Source organism: Toxotes jaculatrix, chromosome 1 (genome assembly GCF_017976425.1).
Source record: "Toxotes jaculatrix isolate fToxJac2 chromosome 1, fToxJac2.pri, whole genome shotgun sequence".
In the NCBI taxonomy this organism is placed as follows: domain Eukaryota; kingdom Metazoa; phylum Chordata; class Actinopteri; family Toxotidae; genus Toxotes; species Toxotes jaculatrix.
Window position 1 is genome coordinate 17,050,950 of NC_054394.1, and position 23,249 is coordinate 17,074,198.

The 23,249-nt window shown below is 30.3% G+C and overlaps 1 protein-coding gene across 1 annotated transcript in view; it reads left to right on the forward strand.

Annotated features, from left to right (window-relative positions):
• LOC121180642 (rho family-interacting cell polarization regulator 1-like) overlaps positions 1-23,249 on the forward strand; it is a gene marked incomplete at its 5' end in the record, with an annotated part of 44,032 nt that overhangs the window by 16,474 nt on the left and 4,309 nt on the right. The window contains 2 exons of the mRNA XM_041036232.1: positions 21,510-21,658; positions 21,799-21,907. Of these exons, the coding sequence (XP_040892166.1) occupies positions 21,510-21,658; positions 21,799-21,907 (258 nt within the window). The remainder of the gene's footprint in view (positions 1-21,509; positions 21,659-21,798; positions 21,908-23,249) is intronic.

The following is a 23,249-nucleotide window of genomic DNA, read 5'->3' on the forward strand; positions in this document are numbered from 1 at the left end:
CGGACAAAAAAAGTAAAAAAAATTTTTGACCTCAAAATGTCATAAAAAACGTCATAGTATAGTAAGGTGTCAAAAAATTCCAAAAAAAGTCAAAAAAATTTTTGACCTCAAAATGTCATCAAAAACGTCATAGTGTAGTAAGGTGTCAAAATCCGACAAAAAAAGTCAAAATTTTTTTTGACCTCAAAATGTCATAAAAAACGTCATAGTATAGTAAGGCGTTTTTTTCGGGCAAAAAAAGTCAAAAATTTTTTTGACCTCAAAATGTCATAAAAATGGTCATAGTATAGTAAGGCGTCAAAATCGGACAAAAAAAGTCAAAAAATTATTTGACCTCAAAATGTCATAAAAATGGTCATAGTATAGTAAGGCGTTTTTTTCGGGCAAAAAAAGTCAAAATTTTTTTTGACCTCAAAATGTCATAAAAATGGTCATAGTATAGTAAGGCGTCAAAATCCGACAAAAAAAGGCAAAAAATTTTTTGACCTCAAAATGTCATAAAAATGGTCATAGTGTAGTAAGGCGTCAAAATCGGACAAAAAAAGTCAAAATTTTTTTTGACCTCAAAATGTCATAAAAATGATCATAGTATAGTAAGGCGTCAAAATCGGACAAAAAAAGTCAAAAAATTATTTGACCTCAAAATGTCATAAAAATGGTCATAGTATAGTAAGGCGTTTTTTTCGGGCAAAAAAAGTCAAAATTTTTTTTGACCTCAAAATGTCATAAAAATGGTCATAGTGTAGTAAGGCGTCAAAATCGGACAAAAAAAGTCAAAAAATTTTTTGACCTCAAAATGTCATAAAAATGGTCATAGTATAGTAATGCGTCAAAATCGGACAAAAAAAGTCAAAAAATTTTTTGACCTCAAAATGTCATAAAAAACATCATAGTATAGTAAGGCGTCAAAATCGGACAAAAAAAGTCAAAAAATTACTTGACCTCAAAATGTCATAAAAAACGTCATAGTATAGTAAGGCGTCAAAATCGGACAAAAAAAGTAAAAAAATTATTTGACCTCAAAATGTCATAAAAATGGTCATAGTATAGTAAGGCGTTTTTTTCGGGCAAAAAAAGTCAAAATTTTTTTTTGACCTCAAAATGTCATAAAAAACGTCATAGTATAGTAAGGCGTTTTTTTCGGGCAAAAAAAGTCAAAAATTTTTTTGACCTCAAAATGTCATAAAAATGGTCATAGTATAGTAAGGCGTCAAAATCGGACAAAAAAAGTAAAAAAATTATTTGACCTCAAAATGTCATAAAAATGGTCATAGTATAGTAAGGCGTTTTTTTCGGGCAAAAAAAGTCAAAATTTTTTTTGACCTCAAAATGTCATAAAAATGGTCATAGTGTAGTAAGGCGTCAAAATCGGACAAAAAAAGTCAAAAAATTTTTTGACCTCAAAATGTCATAAAAATGGTCATAGTATAGTAATGCGTCAAAATGGGAATAAAAAAGTCAAAAAATTTTTTGACCTCAAAATGTCATAAAAATGATCATAGTATAGTAAGGTGTCAAAATCGGACAAAAAAAGTCATTTTTTTGTAAGACCTCAAAATGTCATAAAAATGGTCATAGTATAGTAAGGCGTCAAAATCCGACAAAAAAAGGCAAAAATTTTTTTGACCTCAAAATGTCATAAAAATGGTCATAGTGTTGTAAGGCGTCAAAATCGGACAAAAAAAGTCAAAATTTTTTTTGACCTCAAAATGTCATAAAAATGATCATAGTATAGTAAGGCGTCAAAATCGGACAAAAAAAGTCAAAAAAATTTTTGACCTCAAAATGTCATAAAAATGGTCATAGAATAGTAAGGCGTCAAAATCGGACAAAAAAAGTCAAAAAAATTTTTGACCTCAAAATGTCATAGCACAGTAAGGCGTCAAAATCGGCCAAAAAAAGTAAAAACATTTTTTGACCTCAAAATATCATAAAAATGGTCATAGTATAGTAAGGCGTCAAAATCGGACAAAAAAAGTCAAAAAATTATTTGACCTCAAAATGTCATAAAAATGGTCATAGTATAGTAAGGCGTCAAAATCGGACAAAAAAAAGTCAAAAAATTTTTTGACCTCAAAATGTCATCAAAAACATCATAGTATAGTAAGGCGTCAAAATCCGACAAAAAAACTCAAAAATTTTTTTGACCTCAAAATGTCATAAAAAACGTCATAGTATAGTAAGGCGTTTTTTTCGGGCAAAAAAAGTCAAAAATTTTTTTGACCTCAAAATGTCATAAAAATGGTCATAGTATAGTAAGGCGTCAAAATCGGACAAAAAAAGTCAAATTTTTTTTTTACCTCAAAATGTCATAAAAAACGTCATAGTATAGTAAAGCGTCAAAATCGAACAAAAAAAGTCAAAAAATTTTTTGACCTCAAAATGTCATAAAAATGGTCATAGTATAGTAAGGCGTTTTTTTTCGGGCAAAAAAAGTCAAAATTTTTTTTGACCTCAAAATGTCATAAAAATGGTCATAGTATAGTAAGGCGTCAAAATCCGACAAAAAAAGGCAAAAACTTTTTTGACCTCAAAATGTCATAAAAATGGTCATAGTGTAGTAAGGCGTCAAAATCCGACAAAAAAAGTCAAAAATTTTTTTGACCTCAAAATGTCATAAAAATGATCATAGTATAGTAAGGTGTCAAAATCGGACAAAAAAAGTCATTTTTTTGTAAGACCTCAAAATGTCATAAAAATGGTCATAGTATAGTAAGGCGTCAAAATCCGACAAAAAAAGGCAAAAATTTTTTTGACCTCAAAATGTCATAAAAATGGTCATAGTGTTGTAAGGCGTCAAAATCGGACAAAAAAAGTCAAAAAAATTTTTGACCTCAAAATGTCATAAAAATGATCATAGAATAGTAAGGCGTCAAAATCGGACAAAAAAAGTCAAAAAAATTTTTGACCTCAAAATGTCATAGCACAGTAAGGCGTCAAAATCGGCCAAAAAAAGTAAAAAACATTTTTTGACCTCAAAATATCATAAAAATGGTCATAGTATAGTAAGGCGTCAAAATCGGACAAAAAAAGTCAAAAAATTATTTGACCTCAAAATGTCATAAAAATGGTCATAGTATAGTAAGGCGTCAAAATCGGACAAAAAAAGTCAAAAAATTTTTTGACCTCAAAATGTCATCAAAAACATCATAGTATAGTAAGGCGTCAAAATCCGACAAAAAAACTCAAAAATTTTTTTGACCTCAAAATGTCATAAAAAACGTCATAGTATAGTAAGGCGTTTTTTTCGGGCAAAAAAAGTCAAAAATTTTTTTGACCTCAAAATGTCATAAAAATGGTCATAGTATAGTAAGGCGTCAAAATCGGACAAAAAATGTCAAAAAGATTTTTGACCTCAAAATGTCATAAAAAACCTCATAGTATAGTAAGGCGTCAAAATCGGACAAAAAAAGTCAAAAAATTATTTGACCTCAAAATGTCATAAAAATGGTCATAGTGTAGTAAGGCGTCAAAATCGGACAAAAAAAGTCAAAAAATTTTTTGACCTCAAAATGTCATAAAAATGATCATAGAATAGTAAGGCGTCAAAATCGGACAAAAAAAGTCAAAAAAATTTTTGACCTCAAAATGTCATAGCACAGTAAGGCGTCAAAATCGGCCAAAAAAAGTAAAAACATTTTTTGACCTCAAAATATCATAAAAATGGTCATAGTATAGTAAGGCGTCAAAATCGGACAAAAAAAGTCAAAAAATTATTTGACCTCAAAATGTCATAAAAATGGTCATAGTATAGTAAGGCGTCAAAATCGGACAAAAAAAGTCAAAAAATTTTTTGACCTCAAAATGTCATCAAAAACATCATAGTATAGTAAGGCGTCAAAATCCGACAAAAAAACTCAAAAATTTTTTTGACCTCAAAATGTCATAAAAAACGCCATAGTATAGTAAGGCGTTTTTTTCGGGCAAAAAAAGTCAAAAATTTTTTTGACCTCAAAATGTCATAAAAATGGTCATAGTATAGTAAGGCGTCAAAATCGGACAAAAAATGTCAAAAAGATTTTTGACCTCAAAATGTCATAAAAAACCTCATAGTATAGTAAGGCGTCAAAATCGGACAAAAAAAGTCAAAAAATTATTTGACCTCAAAATGTCATAAAAATGGTCATAGTGTAGTAAGGCGTCAAAATCGGACAAAAAAAGTCAAAAAAATTTTTGACCTCAAAATGTCATAAAAATGATCATAGAATAGTAAGGCGTCAAAATCGGACAAAAAAAGTCAAAAAAATTTTTGACCTCAAAATGTCATAGCACAGTAAGGCGTCAAAATCGGCCAAAAAAAGTAAAAACATTTTTTTTGACCTCAAAATATCATAAAAATGGTCATAGTATAGTAAGGCGTCAAAATCGGACAAAAAAAGTCAAAAAATTTTTTGACCTCAAAATGTCATAAAAATGATCATAGTATAGTAAGGTGTCAAAATCGGACAAAAAAAGTCATTTTTTTGTAAGACCTCAAAATGTCATAAAAATGGTCATAGTATAGTAAGGCGTCAAAATCCGACAAAAAAAGGCAAAAATTTTTTTGACCTCAAAATGTCATAAAAATGGTCATAGTGTTGTAAGGCGTCAAAATCGGACAAAAAAAGTCAAAATTTTTTTTGACCTCAAAATGTCATAAAAATGATCATAGTATAGTAAGGCGTCAAAATCGGACAAAAAAAGTCAAAAAAATTTTTGACCTCAAAATGTCATAAAAATGGTCATAGAATAGTAAGGCGTCAAAATCGGACAAAAAAAGTCAAAAAAATTTTTGACCTCAAAATGTCATAGCACAGTAAGGCGTCAAAATCGGCCAAAAAAAGTAAAAACATTTTTTGACCTCAAAATATCATAAAAATGGTCATAGTATAGTAAGGCGTCAAAATCGGACAAAAAAAGTCAAAAAATTATTTGACCTCAAAATGTCATAAAAATGGTCATAGTATAGTAAGGCGTCAAAATCGGACAAAAAAAGTCAAAAAATTTTTTGACCTCAAAATGTCATCAAAAACATCATAGTATAGTAAGGCGTCAAAATCCGACAAAAAAACTCAAAAATTTTTTTGACCTCAAAATGTCATAAAAAACGTCATAGTATAGTAAGGCGTTTTTTTCGGGCAAAAAAAGTCAAAAATTTTTTTGACCTCAAAATGTCATAAAAATGGTCATAGTATAGTAAGGCGTCAAAATCGGACAAAAAAAGTCAAAATTTTTTTTGACCTCAAAATGTCATAAAAAACGTCATAGTATAGTAAGGCGTCAAAATCGGACAAAAAAAGTCAAAAAATTATTTGACCTCAAAATGTCATAAAAATGGTCATAGTATAGTAAGGCGTCAAAATCGGACAAAAAAAGTCAAATTTTTTTTTGACCTCAAAATGTCATAAAAAACGTCATAGTATAGTAAGGCGTCAAAATCGGACAAAAAAAGTCAAATTTTTTTTTTACCTCAAAATGTCATAAAAAACGTCATAGTATAGTAAAGCGTCAAAATCGAACAAAAAAAGTCAAAAAATTTTTTGACCTCAAAATGTCATAAAAATGGTCATAGTATAGTAAGGCGTTTTTTTCGGGCAAAAAAAGTCAAAATTTTTTTTGACCTCAAAATGTCATAAAAATGGTCATAGTATAGTAAGGCGTCAAAATCCGACAAAAAAAGGCAAAAACTTTTTTGACCTCAAAATGTCATAAAAATGGTCATAGTGTAGTAAGGCGTCAAAATCCGACAAAAAAAGTCAAAATTTTTTTTGACCTCAAAATGTCATAAAAATGATCATAGTATAGTAAGGTGTCAAAATCGGACAAAAAAAGTCATTTTTTTGTAAGACCTCAAAATGTCATAAAAATGGTCATAGTATAGTAAGGCGTCAAAATCCGACAAAAAAAGGCAAAAATTTTTTTGACCTCAAAATGTCATAAAAAACGTTATAGTATAGTAAAGCGTCAAAATCGAACAAAAAAAGTCAAAATTTTTTTTGACCTCAAAATGTCATAAAAAACGTCATAGTATAGTAAGGCGTCAAAATCCGACAAAAAAAGGCAAAAACTTTTTTTGACCTCAAAATGTCATAAAAATGGTCATAGTGTAGTAAGGCGTCAAAATCCGACAAAAAAAGTCAAAATTTTTTTTGACCTCAAAATGTCATAAAAATGATCATAGTATAGTAAGGTGTCAAAATCGGACAAAAAAAGTCATTTTTTTGTAAGACCTCAAAATGTCATAAAAATGGTCATAGTATAGTAAGGCGTCAAAATCCGACAAAAAAAGGCAAAAATTTTTTTGACCTCAAAATGTCATAAAAATGGTCATAGTGTTGTAAGGCGTCAAAATCGGACAAAAAAAGTCAAATTTTTTTTTTACCTCAAAATGTCATAAAAAACGTCATAGTATAGTAAAGCGTCAAAATCGAACAAAAAAAGTCAAAAAATTTTTTGACCTCAAAATGTCATAAAAATGGTCATAGTATAGTAAGGCGTTTTTTTCGGGCAAAAAAAGTCAAAAATTTTTTTGACCTCAAAATGTCATAAAAATGGTCATAGTATAGTAAGGCGTCAAAATCGGACAAAAAAAGTCAAAATTTTTTTTGACCTCAAAATGTCATAAAAAACGTCATAGTATAGTAAGGCGTCAAAATCGGACAAAAAAAGTCAAAAAATTATTTGACCTCAAAATGTCATAAAAATGGTCATAGTATAGTAAGGCGTCAAAATCGGACAAAAAAAGTCAAATTTTTTTTTGACCTCAAAATGTCATAAAAAACGTCATAGTATAGTAAGGCGTCAAAATCGGACAAAAAAAGTCAAATTTTTTTTTGACCTCAAAATGTCATAAAAATGGTCATAGTATAGTAAGGCGTCAAAATCGGACAAAAAATGTCAAAAAGATTTTTGACCTCAAAATGTCATAAAAAACCTCATAGTATAGTAAGGCGTCAAAATCGGACAAAAAAAGTCAAAAAATTATTTGACCTCAAAATGTCATAAAAATGGTCATAGTGTAGTAAGGCGTCAAAATCTGACAAAAAAAGTCAAAAAATTTTTTGACCTCAAAATGTCATAAAAAACGTCATAGTATAGTAAAGCGTCAAAATCGGACAAAAAAAGTCAAAAAATTATTTGACCTCAAAATGTCATAAAAATGGTCATAGTATAGTAAGGCGTCAAAATCGGACAAAAAAAGTCAAATTTTTTTTTGACCTCAAAATGTCATAAAAAACGTCATAGTATAGTAAGGCGTCAAAATCGGACAAAAAAAGTCAAATTTTTTTTTTACCTCAAAATGTCATAAAAAACGTCATAGTATAGTAAAGCGTCAAAATCGAACAAAAAAAGTCAAAAAATTTTTTGACCTCAAAATGTCATAAAAAACGTCATAGTGTAGTAAGGCGTCAAAATCCGACAAAAAAAGTCAAAGTTTTTTTTGACCTCAAAATGTCATAAAAAACTTCATAGTATAGTAAGGCGTTTTTTTCGGGCAAAAAAAGTCAAAAATTTTTTTGACCTCAAAATGTCATAAAAATGGTAATAGTGTAGTAAGGCGTCAAAATCCGACAAAAAAAGGCAAAAAATTTTTTGACCTCAAAATGTCATAAAAATGGTTATAGTATAGTAATGCGTCAAAATCGGACAAAAAAAGTGAAAAAAATTTTTGACCTCAAAATGTCATAAAAAACGTCATAGTATAGTAAGGCGTCAAAATCGGACAAAAAAAGTCAAAAAATTATTTGACCTCAAAATGTCATAAAAATGGTCATAGTATAGTAAGGCGTCAAAATCGGACAAAAAAAGTCAAAAAATTTTTTGACCTCAAAATGTCATAAAAATGGTCATAGTGTAGTAAGGCGTCAAAATCGGACAAAAAAAGTCAAAACATTTTTTGACCTCAAAATGTCATCAAAAACATCATAGTATAGTAAGGCGTCAAAATCCGACAAAAAAAGTCAAAAATTTTTTTGACCTCAAAATGTCATAAAAAACGTCATAGTATAGTAAGGCGTTTTTTTTTCGGGCAAAAAAAGTCAAAAAGATTTTTGACCTCAAAATGTCATAAAAAACATCATAGTATAGTAAGGTGTCAAAATCGGACAAAAAAAGTCATTTTTTTGTAAGACCTCAAAATGTCATAAAAATGGTCATAGTATAGTAAGGCGTCAAAATCCGACAAAAAAAGGCAAAAAATTTTTTGACCTCAAAATGTCATAAAAATGGTCATAGTGTAGTAAGGCGTCAAAATCCGACAAAAAAAGTCAAAATTTTTTTTGACCTCAAAATGTCATAAAAATGATCATAGTATAGTAAGGCGTCAAAATCGGACAAAAAAAGTAAAAAAAATTTTTGACCTCAAAATGTCATAAAAAACGTCATAGTATAGTAAAGCGTCAAAATCGGACAAAAAAAGTCAAAAAATTTTTTGACCTCAAAATGTCATAGCACAGTAAGGCGTCAAAATCGGCCAAAAAAAGTAAAAACATTTTTTGACCTCAAAATATCATAAAAATGGTCATAGTATAGTAAGGCGTCAATATCGGACAAAAAAAGTCAAAAAATTTTTTGACCTCAAAATGTCATCAAAAACATCATAGTATAGTAAGGCGTCAAAATCCGACAAAAAAAGTCAAAAAATTTTTTGACCTCAAAATGTCATAAAAAACGTCATAGTATAGTAAAGCGTCAAAATCGAACAAAAAAAGTCAAAACATTTTTTGACCTCAAAATGTCATAAAAATGGTCATAGTATAGTAAAGCGTCAAAATCGAACAAAAAAAGTCAAAAAAATTTTTGACCTCAAAATGTCATAAAAAACGTCATAGTATAGTAAGGCGTCAAAATCGGACAAAAAAAGTCAAATTTTTTTTTGACCTCAAAATGTCATAAAAAACGTCATAGTATAGTAAAGCGTCAAAATCGAACAAAAAAAGTCAAAAAAATTTTTGACCTCAAAATGTCATAAAAAACGTCATAGTATAGTAAGGCGTCAAAATCCGACAAAAAAAGTCAAAACATTTTTTGACCTCAAAATGTCATAAAAATGGTCATAGTATAGTAAGGCGTCAAAATCGGACAAAAAATGTCAAACATTTTTTGACCTCAAAATGTCATAAAAAACGTCATAGTATAGTAAGGCGTCAAAAAATTCCAAAAAAAGTCAAAAAATTTTTTGACCTCAAAATGTCATCAAAAACGTCATAGTGTAGTAAGGCGTCAAAATCCGACAAAAAAAGTCAAAATTTTTTTTGACCTCAAAATGTCATAAAAAACTTCATAGTATAGTAAGGCGTTTTTTTCGGGCAAAAAAAGTCAAAAATTTTTTTGACCTCAAAATGTCATAAAAATGGTAATAGTGTAGTAAGGCGTCAAAATCGGACAAAAAAAGTCAAAAAATTTTTTGACCTCAAAATGTCATAAAAATGGTTATAGTATAGTAATGCGTCAAAATCGGACAAAAAAAGTCAAAAAAAATTTTGACCTCAAAATGTCATAAAAAACGTCATAGTATAGTAAGGCGTCAAAATCGGACAAAAAAAGTCAAAAAAATTTTTGACCTCAAAATGTCATAAAAAACGTCATAGTATAGTAAGGCGTCAAAATCGGACAAAAAAAGTCAAAAAATTATTTGACCTCAAAATGTCATAAAAATGGTCATAGTATAGTAAGGCGTCAAAATCGGACAAAAAAAGTCAAAAAATTTTTTGACCTCAAAATGTCATCAAAATGGTCATAGTGTAGTAAGGCGTCAAAATCGGACAAAAAAAGTCAAAACATTTTTTGACCTCAAAATGTCATCAAAAACATCATAGTATAGTAAGGCGTCAAAATCCGACAAAAAAAGTCAAAATTTTTTTTGACCTCAAAATGTCATAAAAAACGTCATAGTATAGTAAGGCGTTTTTTTCGGGCAAAAAAAGTCAAAAAGATTTTTGACCTCAAAATGTCATAAAAAACATCATAGTATAGTAAGGTGTCAAAATCGGACAAAAAAAGTCATTTTTTTGTAAGACCTCAAAATGTCATAAAAATGGTCATAGTATAGTAAGGCGTCAAAATCGGACAAAAAAAGTCAAAAAAATTTTTGACCTCAAAATGTCATAAAAATGGTCATAGTATAGTAATGCGTCAAAATTGGACAAAAAAAGTCAAAACATTTTTTGACCTCAAAATGTCATAAAAAAACATCATAGTATAGTAAGGCGTCAAAATCGGACAAAAAAAGTCAAAAAATTATTTGACCTCAAAATGTCATAAAAATGGTCATAGTATAGTAAGGCGTCAAAATCGGACAAAAAAAGTCAAAATTTTTTTTGACCTCAAAATGTCATAAAAAACGTCATAGTATAGTAAAGCGTCAAAATCGAACAAAAAAAGTCAATTTTTTTTGACCTCAAAATGTCATAAAAAACATCATAGTATAGTAAGGCGTCAAAATCGGACAAAAAAAGTCAAAATTTTTTTTGACCTCAAAATGTCATAAAAATGGTCATAGTATAGTAATGCGTCAAAATCGGACAAAAAAAGTCAAAAATTTTTTGACCTCAAAATGTCATAAAAAACGTCATAGTATAGTAAGGCGTCAAAAAATTCCAAAAAAAGTCAAAAAAATTTTTGACCTCAAAATGTCATCAAAAACGTCATAGTATAGTAAGGCGTCAAAATCCGACAAAAAAAGTCAAAATTTTTTTTGACCTCAAAATGTCATAAAAAACTTCATAGTGTAGTAAGGCGTCAAAATCGGACAAAAAAAGTAAAAAAAATTTTTGACCTCAAAATGTCATAAAAAACGTCATAGTATAGTAAGGCGTCAAAATCGGACAAAAAAAGTCAAATTTTTTTTTGACCTCAAAATGTCATAAAAAACGTCATAGTATAGTAAAGCGTCAAAATCGAACAAAAAAAGTCAAAAAAATTTTTGACCTCAAAATGTCATAAAAAACGTCATAGTATAGTAAGGCGTCAAAATCGGACAAAAAAAGTCAAAACATTTTTTGACCTCAAAATGTCATAAAAATGGTCATAGTATAGTAAGGCGTCAAAATCGGACAAAAAAAGTCAAAAAAATTTTTGACCTCAAAATGTCATAAAAAACGTCATAGTATAGTAAGGCGTCAAAAAATTCCAAAAAAAGTCAAAAAAATTTTTGACCTCAAAATGTCATCAAAAACGTCATAGTGTAGTAAGGCGTCAAAATCCGACAAAAAAAGTCAAAATTTTTTTTGACCTCAAAATGTCATAAAAAACTTCATAGTATAGTAAGGCGTTTTTTTCGGGCAAAAAAAGTCAAAAATTTTTTTGACCTCAAAATGTCATAAAAATGGTAATAGTGTAGTAAGGCGTCAAAATCGGACAAAAAAAGTCAAAAAATTTTTTGACCTCAAAATGTCATAAAAATGGTTATAGTATAGTAATGCGTCAAAATCGGACAAAAAAAGTCAAAAAAAATTTTGACCTCAAAATGTCATAAAAAACGTCATAGTATAGTAAGGCGTCAAAATCGGACAAAAAAAGTCAAAAAAATTTTTGACCTCAAAATGTCATAAAAAACGTCATAGTATAGTAAGGCGTCAAAATCGGACAAAAAAAGTCAAAAAATTATTTGACCTCAAAATGTCATAAAAATGGTCATAGTATAGTAAGGCGTCAAAATCGGACAAAAAAAGTCAAAAAATTTTTTGACCTCAAAATGTCATCAAAATGGTCATAGTGTAGTAAGGCGTCAAAATCGGACAAAAAAAGTCAAAACATTTTTTGACCTCAAAATGTCATCAAAAACATCATAGTATAGTAAGGCGTCAAAATCCGACAAAAAAAGTCAAAATTTTTTTTGACCTCAAAATGTCATAAAAAACGTCATAGTATAGTAAGGCGTTTTTTTCGGGCAAAAAAAGTCAAAAAGATTTTTGACCTCAAAATGTCATAAAAAACATCATAGTATAGTAAGGTGTCAAAATCGGACAAAAAAAGTCATTTTTTTGTAAGACCTCAAAATGTCATAAAAATGGTCATAGTATAGTAAGGCGTCAAAATCGGACAAAAAAAGTCAAAAAATTTTTTGACCTCAAAATGTCATAAAAATGGTCATAGTATAGTAATGCGTCAAAATTGGACAAAAAAAGTCAAAACATTTTTTGACCTCAAAATGTCATAAAAAAACATCATAGTATAGTAAGGCGTCAAAATCGGACAAAAAAAGTCAAAAAATTATTTGACCTCAAAATGTCATAAAAATGGTCATAGTATAGTAAGGCGTCAAAATCGGACAAAAAAAGTCAAAATTTTTTTTGACCTCAAAATGTCATAAAAAACGTCATAGTATAGTAAAGCGTCAAAATCGAACAAAAAAAGTCAATTTTTTTTGACCTCAAAATGTCATAAAAAACATCATAGTATAGTAAGGCGTCAAAATCGGACAAAAAAAGTCAAAATTTTTTTTGACCTCAAAATGTCATAAAAATGGTCATAGTATAGTAATGCGTCAAAATCGGACAAAAAAAGTCAAAAATTTTTTGACCTCAAAATGTCATAAAAAACGTCATAGTATAGTAAGGCGTCAAAAAATTCCAAAAAAAGTCAAAAAAATTTTTGACCTCAAAATGTCATCAAAAACGTCATAGTATAGTAAGGCGTCAAAATCCGACAAAAAAAGTCAAAATTTTTTTTGACCTCAAAATGTCATAAAAAACGTCATAGTGTAGTAAGGCGTCAAAATCGGACAAAAAAAGTAAAAAAAATTTTTGACCTCAAAATGTCATAAAAAACGTCATAGTATAGTAAGGCGTCAAAATCGGACAAAAAAAGTCAAATTTTTTTTTGACCTCAAAATGTCATAAAAACGTCATAGTATAGTAAAGCATCAAAATCGGACAAAAAAAGTCAAATTTTTTTTTGACCTCAAAATGTCATAAAAAACGTCATAGTATAGTAAAGCGTCAAAATCGAACAAAAAAAGTCAAAAAATTTTTTGACCTCAAAATGTCATAAAAAACGTCATAGTATAGTAAGGCGTCAAAATCGGACAAAAAATGTCAAACATTTTTTGACCTCAAAATGTCATAAAAAACGTCATAGTATAGTAAGGCGTCAAAAAATTCCAAAAAAAGGCAAAAAATTTTTTGACCTCAAAATGTCATAAAAATGGTCATAGTGTAGTAAGGCGTCAAAATCGGACAAAAAAAGTCAAAAAATTTTTTGACCTCAAAATGTCATAAAAATGGTCATAGTATAGTAATGCGTCAAAATCGGACAAAAAAAGTCAAAAAATTTTTTGACCTCAAAATGTCATAAAAATGGTCATAGTATAGTTATGCGTCAAAATCGGACAAAAAAAGTCAAAAATTTTTTGACCTCAAAATGTCATAAAAAACGTCATAGTATAGTAAGGCGTCAAAAAATTCCAAAAAAAGTCAAAAAAATTTTTGACCTCAAAATGTCATCAAAAACGTCATAGTATAGTAAGGCGTCAAAATCCGACAAAAAAAGTCAAAAATTTTTTTGACCTCAAAATGTCATAAAAAACGTCATAGTATAGTAAAGCGTCAAAATCGAACAAAAAAAGTCAAAAATTTTTTTGACCTCAAAATGTCATAAAAAATGTCATAGTATAGTAAAGCATCAAAATCGGACAAAAAAAGTCAAAATTTTTTTTGACCTCAAAATGTCATAAAAAACGTCATAGTATAGTAAAGCGTCAAAATCGAACAAAAAAAGTCAAAAATTTTTTTGACCTCAAAATGTCATAAAAAACGTCATAGTATAGTAAGGCGTCAAAATCGGACAAAAAAAGTCAAAAAATTATTTGACCTCAAAATGTCATAAAAATGGTCATAGTATAGTAAGGCGTCAAAATCGGACAAAAAAAGTCAAAATTTTTTTTGACCTCAAAATGTCATAAAAAACGTCATAGTATAGTAAAGCGTCAAAATCGAACAAAAAAAGTCAATTTTTTTTGACCTCAAAATGTCATAAAAAACATCATAGTATAGTAAGGCGTCAAAATCGGACAAAAAAAGTCAAAATTTTTTTTGACCTCAAAATGTCATAAAAATGGTCATAGTATAGTAATGCGTCAAAATCGGACAAAAAAAGTCAAAAATTTTTTGACCTCAAAATGTCATAAAAAACGTCATAGTATAGTAAGGCGTCAAAAAATTCCAAAAAAAGTCAAAAAAATTTTTGACCTCAAAATGTCATCAAAAACGTCATAGTATAGTAAGGCGTCAAAATCCGACAAAAAAAGTCAAAATTTTTTTTGACCTCAAAATGTCATAAAAAACTTCATAGTGTAGTAAGGCGTCAAAATCGGACAAAAAAAGTAAAAAAAATTTTTGACCTCAAAATGTCATAAAAAACGTCATAGTATAGTAAGGCGTCAAAATCGGACAAAAAAAGTCAAATTTTTTTTTGACCTCAAAATGTCATAAAAAACGTCATAGTATAGTAAAGCGTCAAAATCGAACAAAAAAAGTCAAAAAAATTTTTGACCTCAAAATGTCATAAAAAACGTCATAGTATAGTAAGGCGTCAAAATCGGACAAAAAAAGTCAAAACATTTTTTGACCTCAAAATGTCATAAAAATGGTCATAGTATAGTAAGGCGTCAAAATCGGACAAAAAAAGTCAAAAAAATTTTTGACCTCAAAATGTCATAAAAAACGTCATAGTATAGTAAGGCGTCAAAAAATTCCAAAAAAAGTCAAAAAAATTTTTGACCTCAAAATGTCATCAAAAACGTCATAGTGTAGTAAGGCGTCAAAATCCGACAAAAAAAGTCAAAAATTTTTTTGACCTCAAAATGTCATAAAAAACTTCATAGTATAGTAAGGCGTTTTTTTCGGGCAAAAAAAGTCAAAAATTTTTTTGACCTCAAAATGTCATAAAAATGGTAATAGTGTAGTAAGGCGTCAAAATCGGACAAAAAAAGTCAAAAAATTTTTTGACCTCAAAATGTCATAAAAATGGTTATAGTATAGTAATGCGTCAAAATCGGACAAAAAAAGTCAAAAAAAATTTTGACCTCAAAATGTCATAAAAAACGTCATAGTATAGTAAGGCGTCAAAATCGGACAAAAAAAGTCAAAAAAATTTTTGACCTCAAAATGTCATAAAAAACGTCATAGTATAGTAAGGCGTCAAAATCGGACAAAAAAAGTCAAAAAATTATTTGACCTCAAAATGTCATAAAAATGGTCATAGTATAGTAAGGCGTCAAAATCGGACAAAAAAAGTCAAAAAATTTTTTGACCTCAAAATGTCATCAAAATGGTCATAGTGTAGTAAGGCGTCAAAATCGGACAAAAAAAGTCAAAACATTTTTTGACCTCAAAATGTCATCAAAAACATCATAGTATAGTAAGGCGTCAAAATCCGACAAAAAAAGTCAAAATTTTTTTTGACCTCAAAATGTCATAAAAAACGTCATAGTATAGTAAGGCGTTTTTTTCGGGCAAAAAAAGTCAAAAAGATTTTTGACCTCAAAATGTCATAAAAAACATCATAGTATAGTAAGGTGTCAAAATCGGACAAAAAAAGTCATTTTTTTGTAAGACCTCAAAATGTCATAAAAATGGTCATAGTATAGTAAGGCGTCAAAATCGGACAAAAAAAGTCAAAAAATTTTTTGACCTCAAAATGTCATAAAAATGGTCATAGTATAGTAATGCGTCAAAATTGGACAAAAAAAGTCAAAACATTTTTTGACCTCAAAATGTCATAAAAAAACATCATAGTATAGTAAGGCGTCAAAATCGGACAAAAAAAGTCAAAAAATTATTTGACCTCAAAATGTCATAAAAATGGTCATAGTATAGTAAGGCGTCAAAATCGGACAAAAAAAGTCAAAATTTTTTTTGACCTCAAAATGTCATAAAAAACGTCATAGTATAGTAAAGCGTCAAAATCGAACAAAAAAAGTCAATTTTTTTTGACCTCAAAATGTCATAAAAAACATCATAGTATAGTAAGGCGTCAAAATCGGACAAAAAAAGTCAAAATTTTTTTTGACCTCAAAATGTCATAAAAATGGTCATAGTATAGTAATGCGTCAAAATCGGACAAAAAAAGTCAAAAATTTTTTGACCTCAAAATGTCATAAAAAACGTCATAGTATAGTAAGGCGTCAAAAAATTCCAAAAAAAGTCAAAAAAATTTTTGACCTCAAAATGTCATCAAAAACGTCATAGTATAGTAAGGCGTCAAAATCCGACAAAAAAAGTCAAAATTTTTTTTGACCTCAAAATGTCATAAAAAACGTCATAGTGTAGTAAGGCGTCAAAATCGGACAAAAAAAGTAAAAAAAATTTTTGACCTCAAAATGTCATAAAAAACGTCATAGTATAGTAAGGCGTCAAAATCGGACAAAAAAAGTCAAATTTTTTTTTGACCTCAAAATGTCATAAAAACGTCATAGTATAGTAAAGCATCAAAATCGGACAAAAAAAGTCAAATTTTTTTTTGACCTCAAAATGTCATAAAAAACGTCATAGTATAGTAAAGCGTCAAAATCGAACAAAAAAAGTCAAAAAATTTTTTGACCTCAAAATGTCATAAAAAACGTCATAGTATAGTAAGGCGTCAAAATCGGACAAAAAAAGTCAAAAAAATTTTTGACCTCAAAATGTCATAAAAAACGTCATAGTATAGTAAGGCGTCAAAAAATTCCAAAAAAAGTCAAAAAAATTTTTGACCTCAAAATGTCATCAAAAACGTCATAGTGTAGTAAGGCGTCAAAATCCGACAAAAAAAGTCAAAATTTTTTTTGACCTCAAAATGTCATAAAAAACTTCATAGTATAGTAAGGCGTTTTTTTCGGGCAAAAAAAGTCAAAAATTTTTTTGACCTCAAAATGTCATAAAAATGGTAATAGTGTAGTAAGGCGTCAAAATCGGACAAAAAAAGTCAAAAAATTTTTTGACCTCAAAATGTCATAAAAATGGTTATAGTATAGTAATGCGTCAAAATCGGACAAAAAAAGTCAAAAAAAATTTTGACCTCAAAATGTCATAAAAAACGTCATAGTATAGTAAGGCGTCAAAATCGGACAAAAAAAGTCAAAAAAATTTTTGACCTCAAAATGTCATAAAAAACGTCATAGTATAGTAAGGCGTCAAAATCGGACAAAAAAAGTCAAAAAATTATTTGACCTCAAAATGTCATAAAAATGGTCATAGTATAGTAAGGCGTCAAAATCGGACAAAAAAAGTCAAAAAATTTTTTGACCTCAAAATGTCATCAAAATGGTCATAGTGTAGTAAGGCGTCAAAATCGGACAAAAAAAGTCAAAACATTTTTTGACCTCAAAATGTCATCAAAAACATCATAGTATAGTAAGGCGTCAAAATCCGACAAAAAAAGTCAAAATTTTTTTTGACCTCAAAATGTCATAAAAAACGTCATAGTATAGTAAGGCGTTTTTTTCGGGCAAAAAAAGTCAAAAAGATTTTTGACCTCAAAATGTCATAAAAAACATCATAGTATAGTAAGGTGTCAAAATCGGACAAAAAAAGTCATTTTTTTGTAAGACCTCAAAATGTCATAAAAATGGTCATAGTATAGTAAGGCGTCAAAATCGGACAAAAAAAGTCAAAAAATTTTTTGACCTCAAAATGTCATAAAAATGGTCATAGTATAGTAATGCGTCAAAATTGGACAAAAAAAGTCAAAACATTTTTTGACCTCAAAATGTCATAAAAAAACATCATAGTATAGTAAGGCGTCAAAATCGGACAAAAAAAGTCAAAAAATTATTTGACCTCAAAATGTCATAAAAATGGTCATAGTATAGTAAGGCGTCAAAATCGGACAAAAAAAGTCAAAATTTTTTTTGACCTCAAAATGTCATAAAAAACGTCATAGTATAGTAAAGCGTCAAAATCGAACAAAAAAAGTCAATTTTTTTTGACCTCAAAATGTCATAAAAAACATCATAGTATAGTAAGGCGTCAAAATCGGACAAAAAAAGTCAAAATTTTTTTTGACCTCAAAATGTCATAAAAATGGTCATAGTATAGTAATGCGTCAAAATCGGACAAAAAAAGTCAAAAATTTTTTGACCTCAAAATGTCATAAAAAACGTCATAGTATAGTAAGGCGTCAAAAAATTCCAAAAAAAGTCAAAAAAATTTTTGACCTCAAAATGTCATCAAAAACGTCATAGTATAGTAAGGCGTCAAAATCCGACAAAAAAAGTCAAAATTTTTTTTGACCTCAAAATGTCATAAAAAACGTCATAGTGTAGTAAGGCGTCAAAATCGGACAAAAAAAGTAAAAAAAAATTTTGACCTCAAAATGTCATAAAAAACGTCATAGTATAGTAAGGCGTCAAAATCGGACAAAAAAAGTCAAATTTTTTTTTGACCTCAAAATGTCATAAAAACGTCATAGTATAGTAAAGCATCAAAATCGGACAAAAAAAGTCAAATTTTTTTTTGACCTCAAAATGTCATAAAAAACGTCATAGTATAGTAAAGCGTCAAAATCGAACAAAAAAAGTCAAAAAATTTTTTGACCTCAAAATGTCATAAAAAACGTCATAGTATAGTAAGGCGTCAAAATCGGACAAAAAATGTCAAACATTTTTTGACCTCAAAATGTCATAAAAAACGTCATAGTATAGTAAGGCGTCAAAAAATTCCAAAAAAAGGCAAAAAATTTTTTGACCTCAAAATGTCATAAAAATGGTCATAGTGTAGTAAGGCGTCAAAATCGGACAAAAAAAGTCAAAAAATTTTTTGACCTCAAAATGTCATAAAAATGGTCATAGTATAGTAATGCGTCAAAATCGGACAAAAAAAGTCAAAAAATTTTTTGACCTCAAAATGTCATAAAAATGGTCATAGTATAGTTATGCGTCAAAATCGGACAAAAAAAGTCAAAAATTTTTTGACCTCAAAATGTCATAAAAAACGTCATAGTATAGTAAGGCGTCAAAAAATTCCAAAAAAAGTCAAAAAAATTTTTGACCTCAAAATGTCATCAAAAACGTCATAGTATAGTAAGGCGTCAAAATCCGACAAAAAAAGTCAAAAATTTTTTTGACCTCAAAATGTCATAAAAAACGTCATAGTATAGTAAAGCGTCAAAATCGAACAAAAAAAGTCAAAAATTTTTTTGACCTCAAAATGTCATAAAAAATGTCATAGTATAGTAAAGCATCAAAATCGGACAAAAAAAGTCAAAATTTTTTTTGACCTCAAAATGTCATAAAAAACGTCATAGTATAGTAAAGCGTCAAAATCGAACAAAAAAAGTCAAAAATTTTTTTGACCTCAAAATGTCATAAAAAACGTCATAGTATAGTAAGGCGTCAAAATCGGACAAAAAAAAGTCAAAACATTTTTTGACCTCAAAATGTCATAAAAATGGTCATAGTATAGTAAGGCGTCAAAATCGGAAAAAAAAAGTCAAAAAATTTTTTTTGTAAGACCTCAAAATGTCATTAAAAACGTCATACGGCCATAAGGCGTGAAAAAACGCCAAGAAAGTCATTTTTTTGTAAGACCTCAAAATGTCATAAAAAACATTATACTATAGTGAGGCGTCAAAAAATGCCAAAAAAAGTCATATTTTAGTAAGACCTCAAAATGTCATAAAAAATGTCATTGTATAGTAAAGCATGAAAATTTATTTAACAATTTCTTGGAAAAAAATTCTTAACATCATTTTAGAGTCATAACGTTAACTTTTAAGATGAGTTTTGGTGGATTTTTTTGGCTTTATTTCTTATGTAGTATGTCTTCAATAAAAAATTATTATTTCAAGTGCTGTGGTGTTATAGTTTGTCAGGAACTGACCTTCAGGTATGAGCGCTCGCTGTGTGTTGCGGTCGCACAGGGTCGAGCTAGTCGGGTCGGACTCAGGGACTGTCGTGTAGTGGTGGGCAGATCGATCCAAATATCTGTCGTATCGATACCAAGTTGGTATTGGTATTGGACTGATACTAGCCTGGTGAGATCGATTCTTTACTTTAAGCCCCGCTCTTGTTTGCAATGCTGCAGTTTCAGCAAAGAGGAAACAGCAAGGTCGCCGTATTCGCTGCTCCTGTGTCAGCGCAGAGCAGGCTCACTTTGCTCCCCCTCCCCCCTAGATGTTGCGCCGTCACGTGAGTCACGTGATGTGACTTAGACGCGCAAAGCAAACAAGTTGCCGGCTCAGGTTCATCAGCACAGGGAGAAAATACAACAGAAGAATGGCAGAGAGGAAGACGAGTCGAAAACGAGACAACAGCAAAATGTGGGATTTGTAAATAGCTAGTCAGGTATAGTGGAAACACTATTATTTATATTTTGACCAGTTGTTGTTTTTGTTGTTGAGAATTTTAATTTAATTTTTGTATTATAGTTTCTCAACAATACTTTTGTTTTAATTTACAATTTACTGGTTTGCGTGCACTTTTTATTTAAGATTTTTCTGAAAAAAATTTGATAATGAAGCATTTTCTATTTAATTATAAACTTTATCCTAATTCTGTCCTGGGTTTCTACTGAAATGTGATTGGCTCAGCCGCTCAGTCAGTCATCAAACTGTCAAAAGAAAACAAGAAAGACGGGCCAGGTAAATTAAGAAAGAAGCCACAGACACACACACACTTAATTGCTTTTATTTGAGCAAAACCACATGCAAGTAATACACAAAGCATGTTCTTTTCCATGTTTTCATGCTACCAAATAAAGCAGAAATTGAACAGAATTTTGCCAGTCTTTTTGCCTCTGTTCTCCGCGCACACGCACACACACTAGTTTGAATTTTTAAATAAACATAGTGTTTGAGTATGCATAATATGTGTGAGCATATGTAGCTTACTTTAGTATGCTCTACTTACTGTATATCATGTATATCATTAGATTGTTTTTATTTTGCAAATAAAGTATTCATCTTAAAATCACAGTTCCACTTACATCCGTTGTGCGATCGGGTAAAAGGCCTCTCCAAACCAAGCTCCCGGGCTGAATTTCAACCCCAGCCCGCCCATGCTGGTGACATACCCAGTTTCATGTTTTTTTTAAAAAGAGGTTGTGTTATTCTCATAAACAGCTTGGCACTGTAGTCTTTATCAAATGTTATTTAAACAGAAATAAAAGGTGCATTTGTTATTGTTTTCATCTACAGATTAATGCACATTTGGTTCTTCAGTGAGTATTTACTGCTCTAGGATGGTGTATATGAAATAAACTCAAAATAAACTACAGTGTGTGTGTTTAGTGTAACAGAAAAATGTCACAGTGCAGTTACGAGGCTCAGTCATCTGTTTTTAATAATTTTTGGACAATGGTCTATGGCACAGAGGAATAATCTTGTGCTGGCTTATTAGATGGATCAGTTCATTGTTGGTTTTGGTCTTTTCGTAGGATTTGTTCTGTTCTGTTCTTCTGTTCTATCACCAAACATATCCTTTAACTTAGTACACTGACAAAATTTCTCCACAATGTGACTGTGGTCACTGGCTTTAGCTAATTACCATCTTTGTTGAATTCCCATGGTTTCTCCTCATCCTTGTTTCACTGGTATCTGTTTTGGTTGTCAAGGTGACGGAGCTGAAGAGCCTGGCCAATCACGTGGTGGTGGGCAGTGTATCCTGTGAAATGCTCGACCTGTTCTGCCCACTCCCCCAGACGCTCGCCGTGGACATTAATGACCTCGGGACGGTGAAGCTAAACTTGGAGGTCACCTGGAGGTACTTTAACCTGTAGCACACACCTCTCATGGCCTCTGCATCTTTTATCCTTGTAATTTTTACAGTTTTAATGTTTATTCAAGTGTCTTTTGCCCTGTCTCACACTTTTTGTCCGGATTTTTTCCCCCTTCCTCTTTCAGTCCATTTGATAAGGATGACCAGACATCATCCACCAGTACAGTTTCTAAACGGCTGCTGTCCAATCAGAGTCCCCCTGACACGCCCTCTATGCGGGAGCAGGTGTTCTATGTGAGTCGCATTAAAACAGATATTCAGCCTCAGCATTTTCCACTTATAGCAACGTCACACCTGCTGTTACACAACTGTGGGCAGTTTCACAAAGACAGACTGACTGTGGTTTAGACCTTTCTTCACATAGAAATCTAAATTCATCCATACACAAATTTAATTACAGACTATTTTAAGCAAAACTAATTTGCTTTATATTCTGGGTAAATTTAACCTTCTTTTTTGATATTTTTACTATACTATATATTTTAACTAAAAAACATGGCTGATCGTGCAAACTACAACAGACCGCTCCATTCTGTGTGGCAAAAAAATTTATAGTGATCTCACTGGGAAAACCCACGAGTGTAATAAAAAAAAAATGTAAAAAATCTGTAGCAGAGCTGAGAAGCCTTAAAATAAGCATTTATTTTTGTATAACTGTCTAACTTGATATGTGTCTAACACTACAGACAAGTCTAAAATATCTTTGTGAAACCAGCCCCTGGTTCATAATTTGTAGGTATGTGTAGAGGTTTGTAACAGCCTTGTAAATCAAACACACTTAAGTCTTTATTTTTGCTACATATATATATAAATATACACTGTATATTTGCCATTTATCTCACTGATGGCTATTATTACTGTCATTTCACTGGCCTGTTCTATTTCAGCTGCTCCCCAACTGCTTTGTCTGTAGCGGTAGCACTGATGTGTGTGAGGATGTTCACAGAGGACTGTGTGTGAGGACATGTGGTTGCGGGAGTGGTGTACCTGACGTGAGGAGAATGAATGATAGCAGCCGTGGGTTGTATGACAGCAGCAGTATGTATGAACGAAACTGTGGTCCTTGTAGCTGTTTAATAGTGGTTGAGTAGCGCTCCAATATGTCCCTCCTCTTCCTCACCTCGCTGAAGAGCATGCCTCACGGCAGGCCCAGACAGAACTGCTCACTGCTGGAGGCGTTCCACGATGTCGCCAAGGACAGGACGGCATCCTTACGTTTTGAATTCCGCCGCACAGCTCCCCGATTCACCTCCGTACAGTCGGTGTGTTGGGACGTAGTTGTAGCTATAGTATAGTTTGTAGAGATCAAACTAAAAAAAAAAAAGAAATTCAGAGAAATAACAATAATAATTTATTAAGCAAAAGTAATCAACATATGACAAAAGTCTACAAATGTGTTTTTAAAAATGTTTTGTATTTTGAATGATCTGTAATCAAATCCAGGATCCTAACAGAAGAAGCCTGATCATGTTTAATCAAATCAAAACCAAGAAAAGCTATTACGGACATTTTGTCAGCCGCAAAATCAATGTGTCATTCATTTTATTTTTAATTGTGAAGTAACAAACTTTAAACA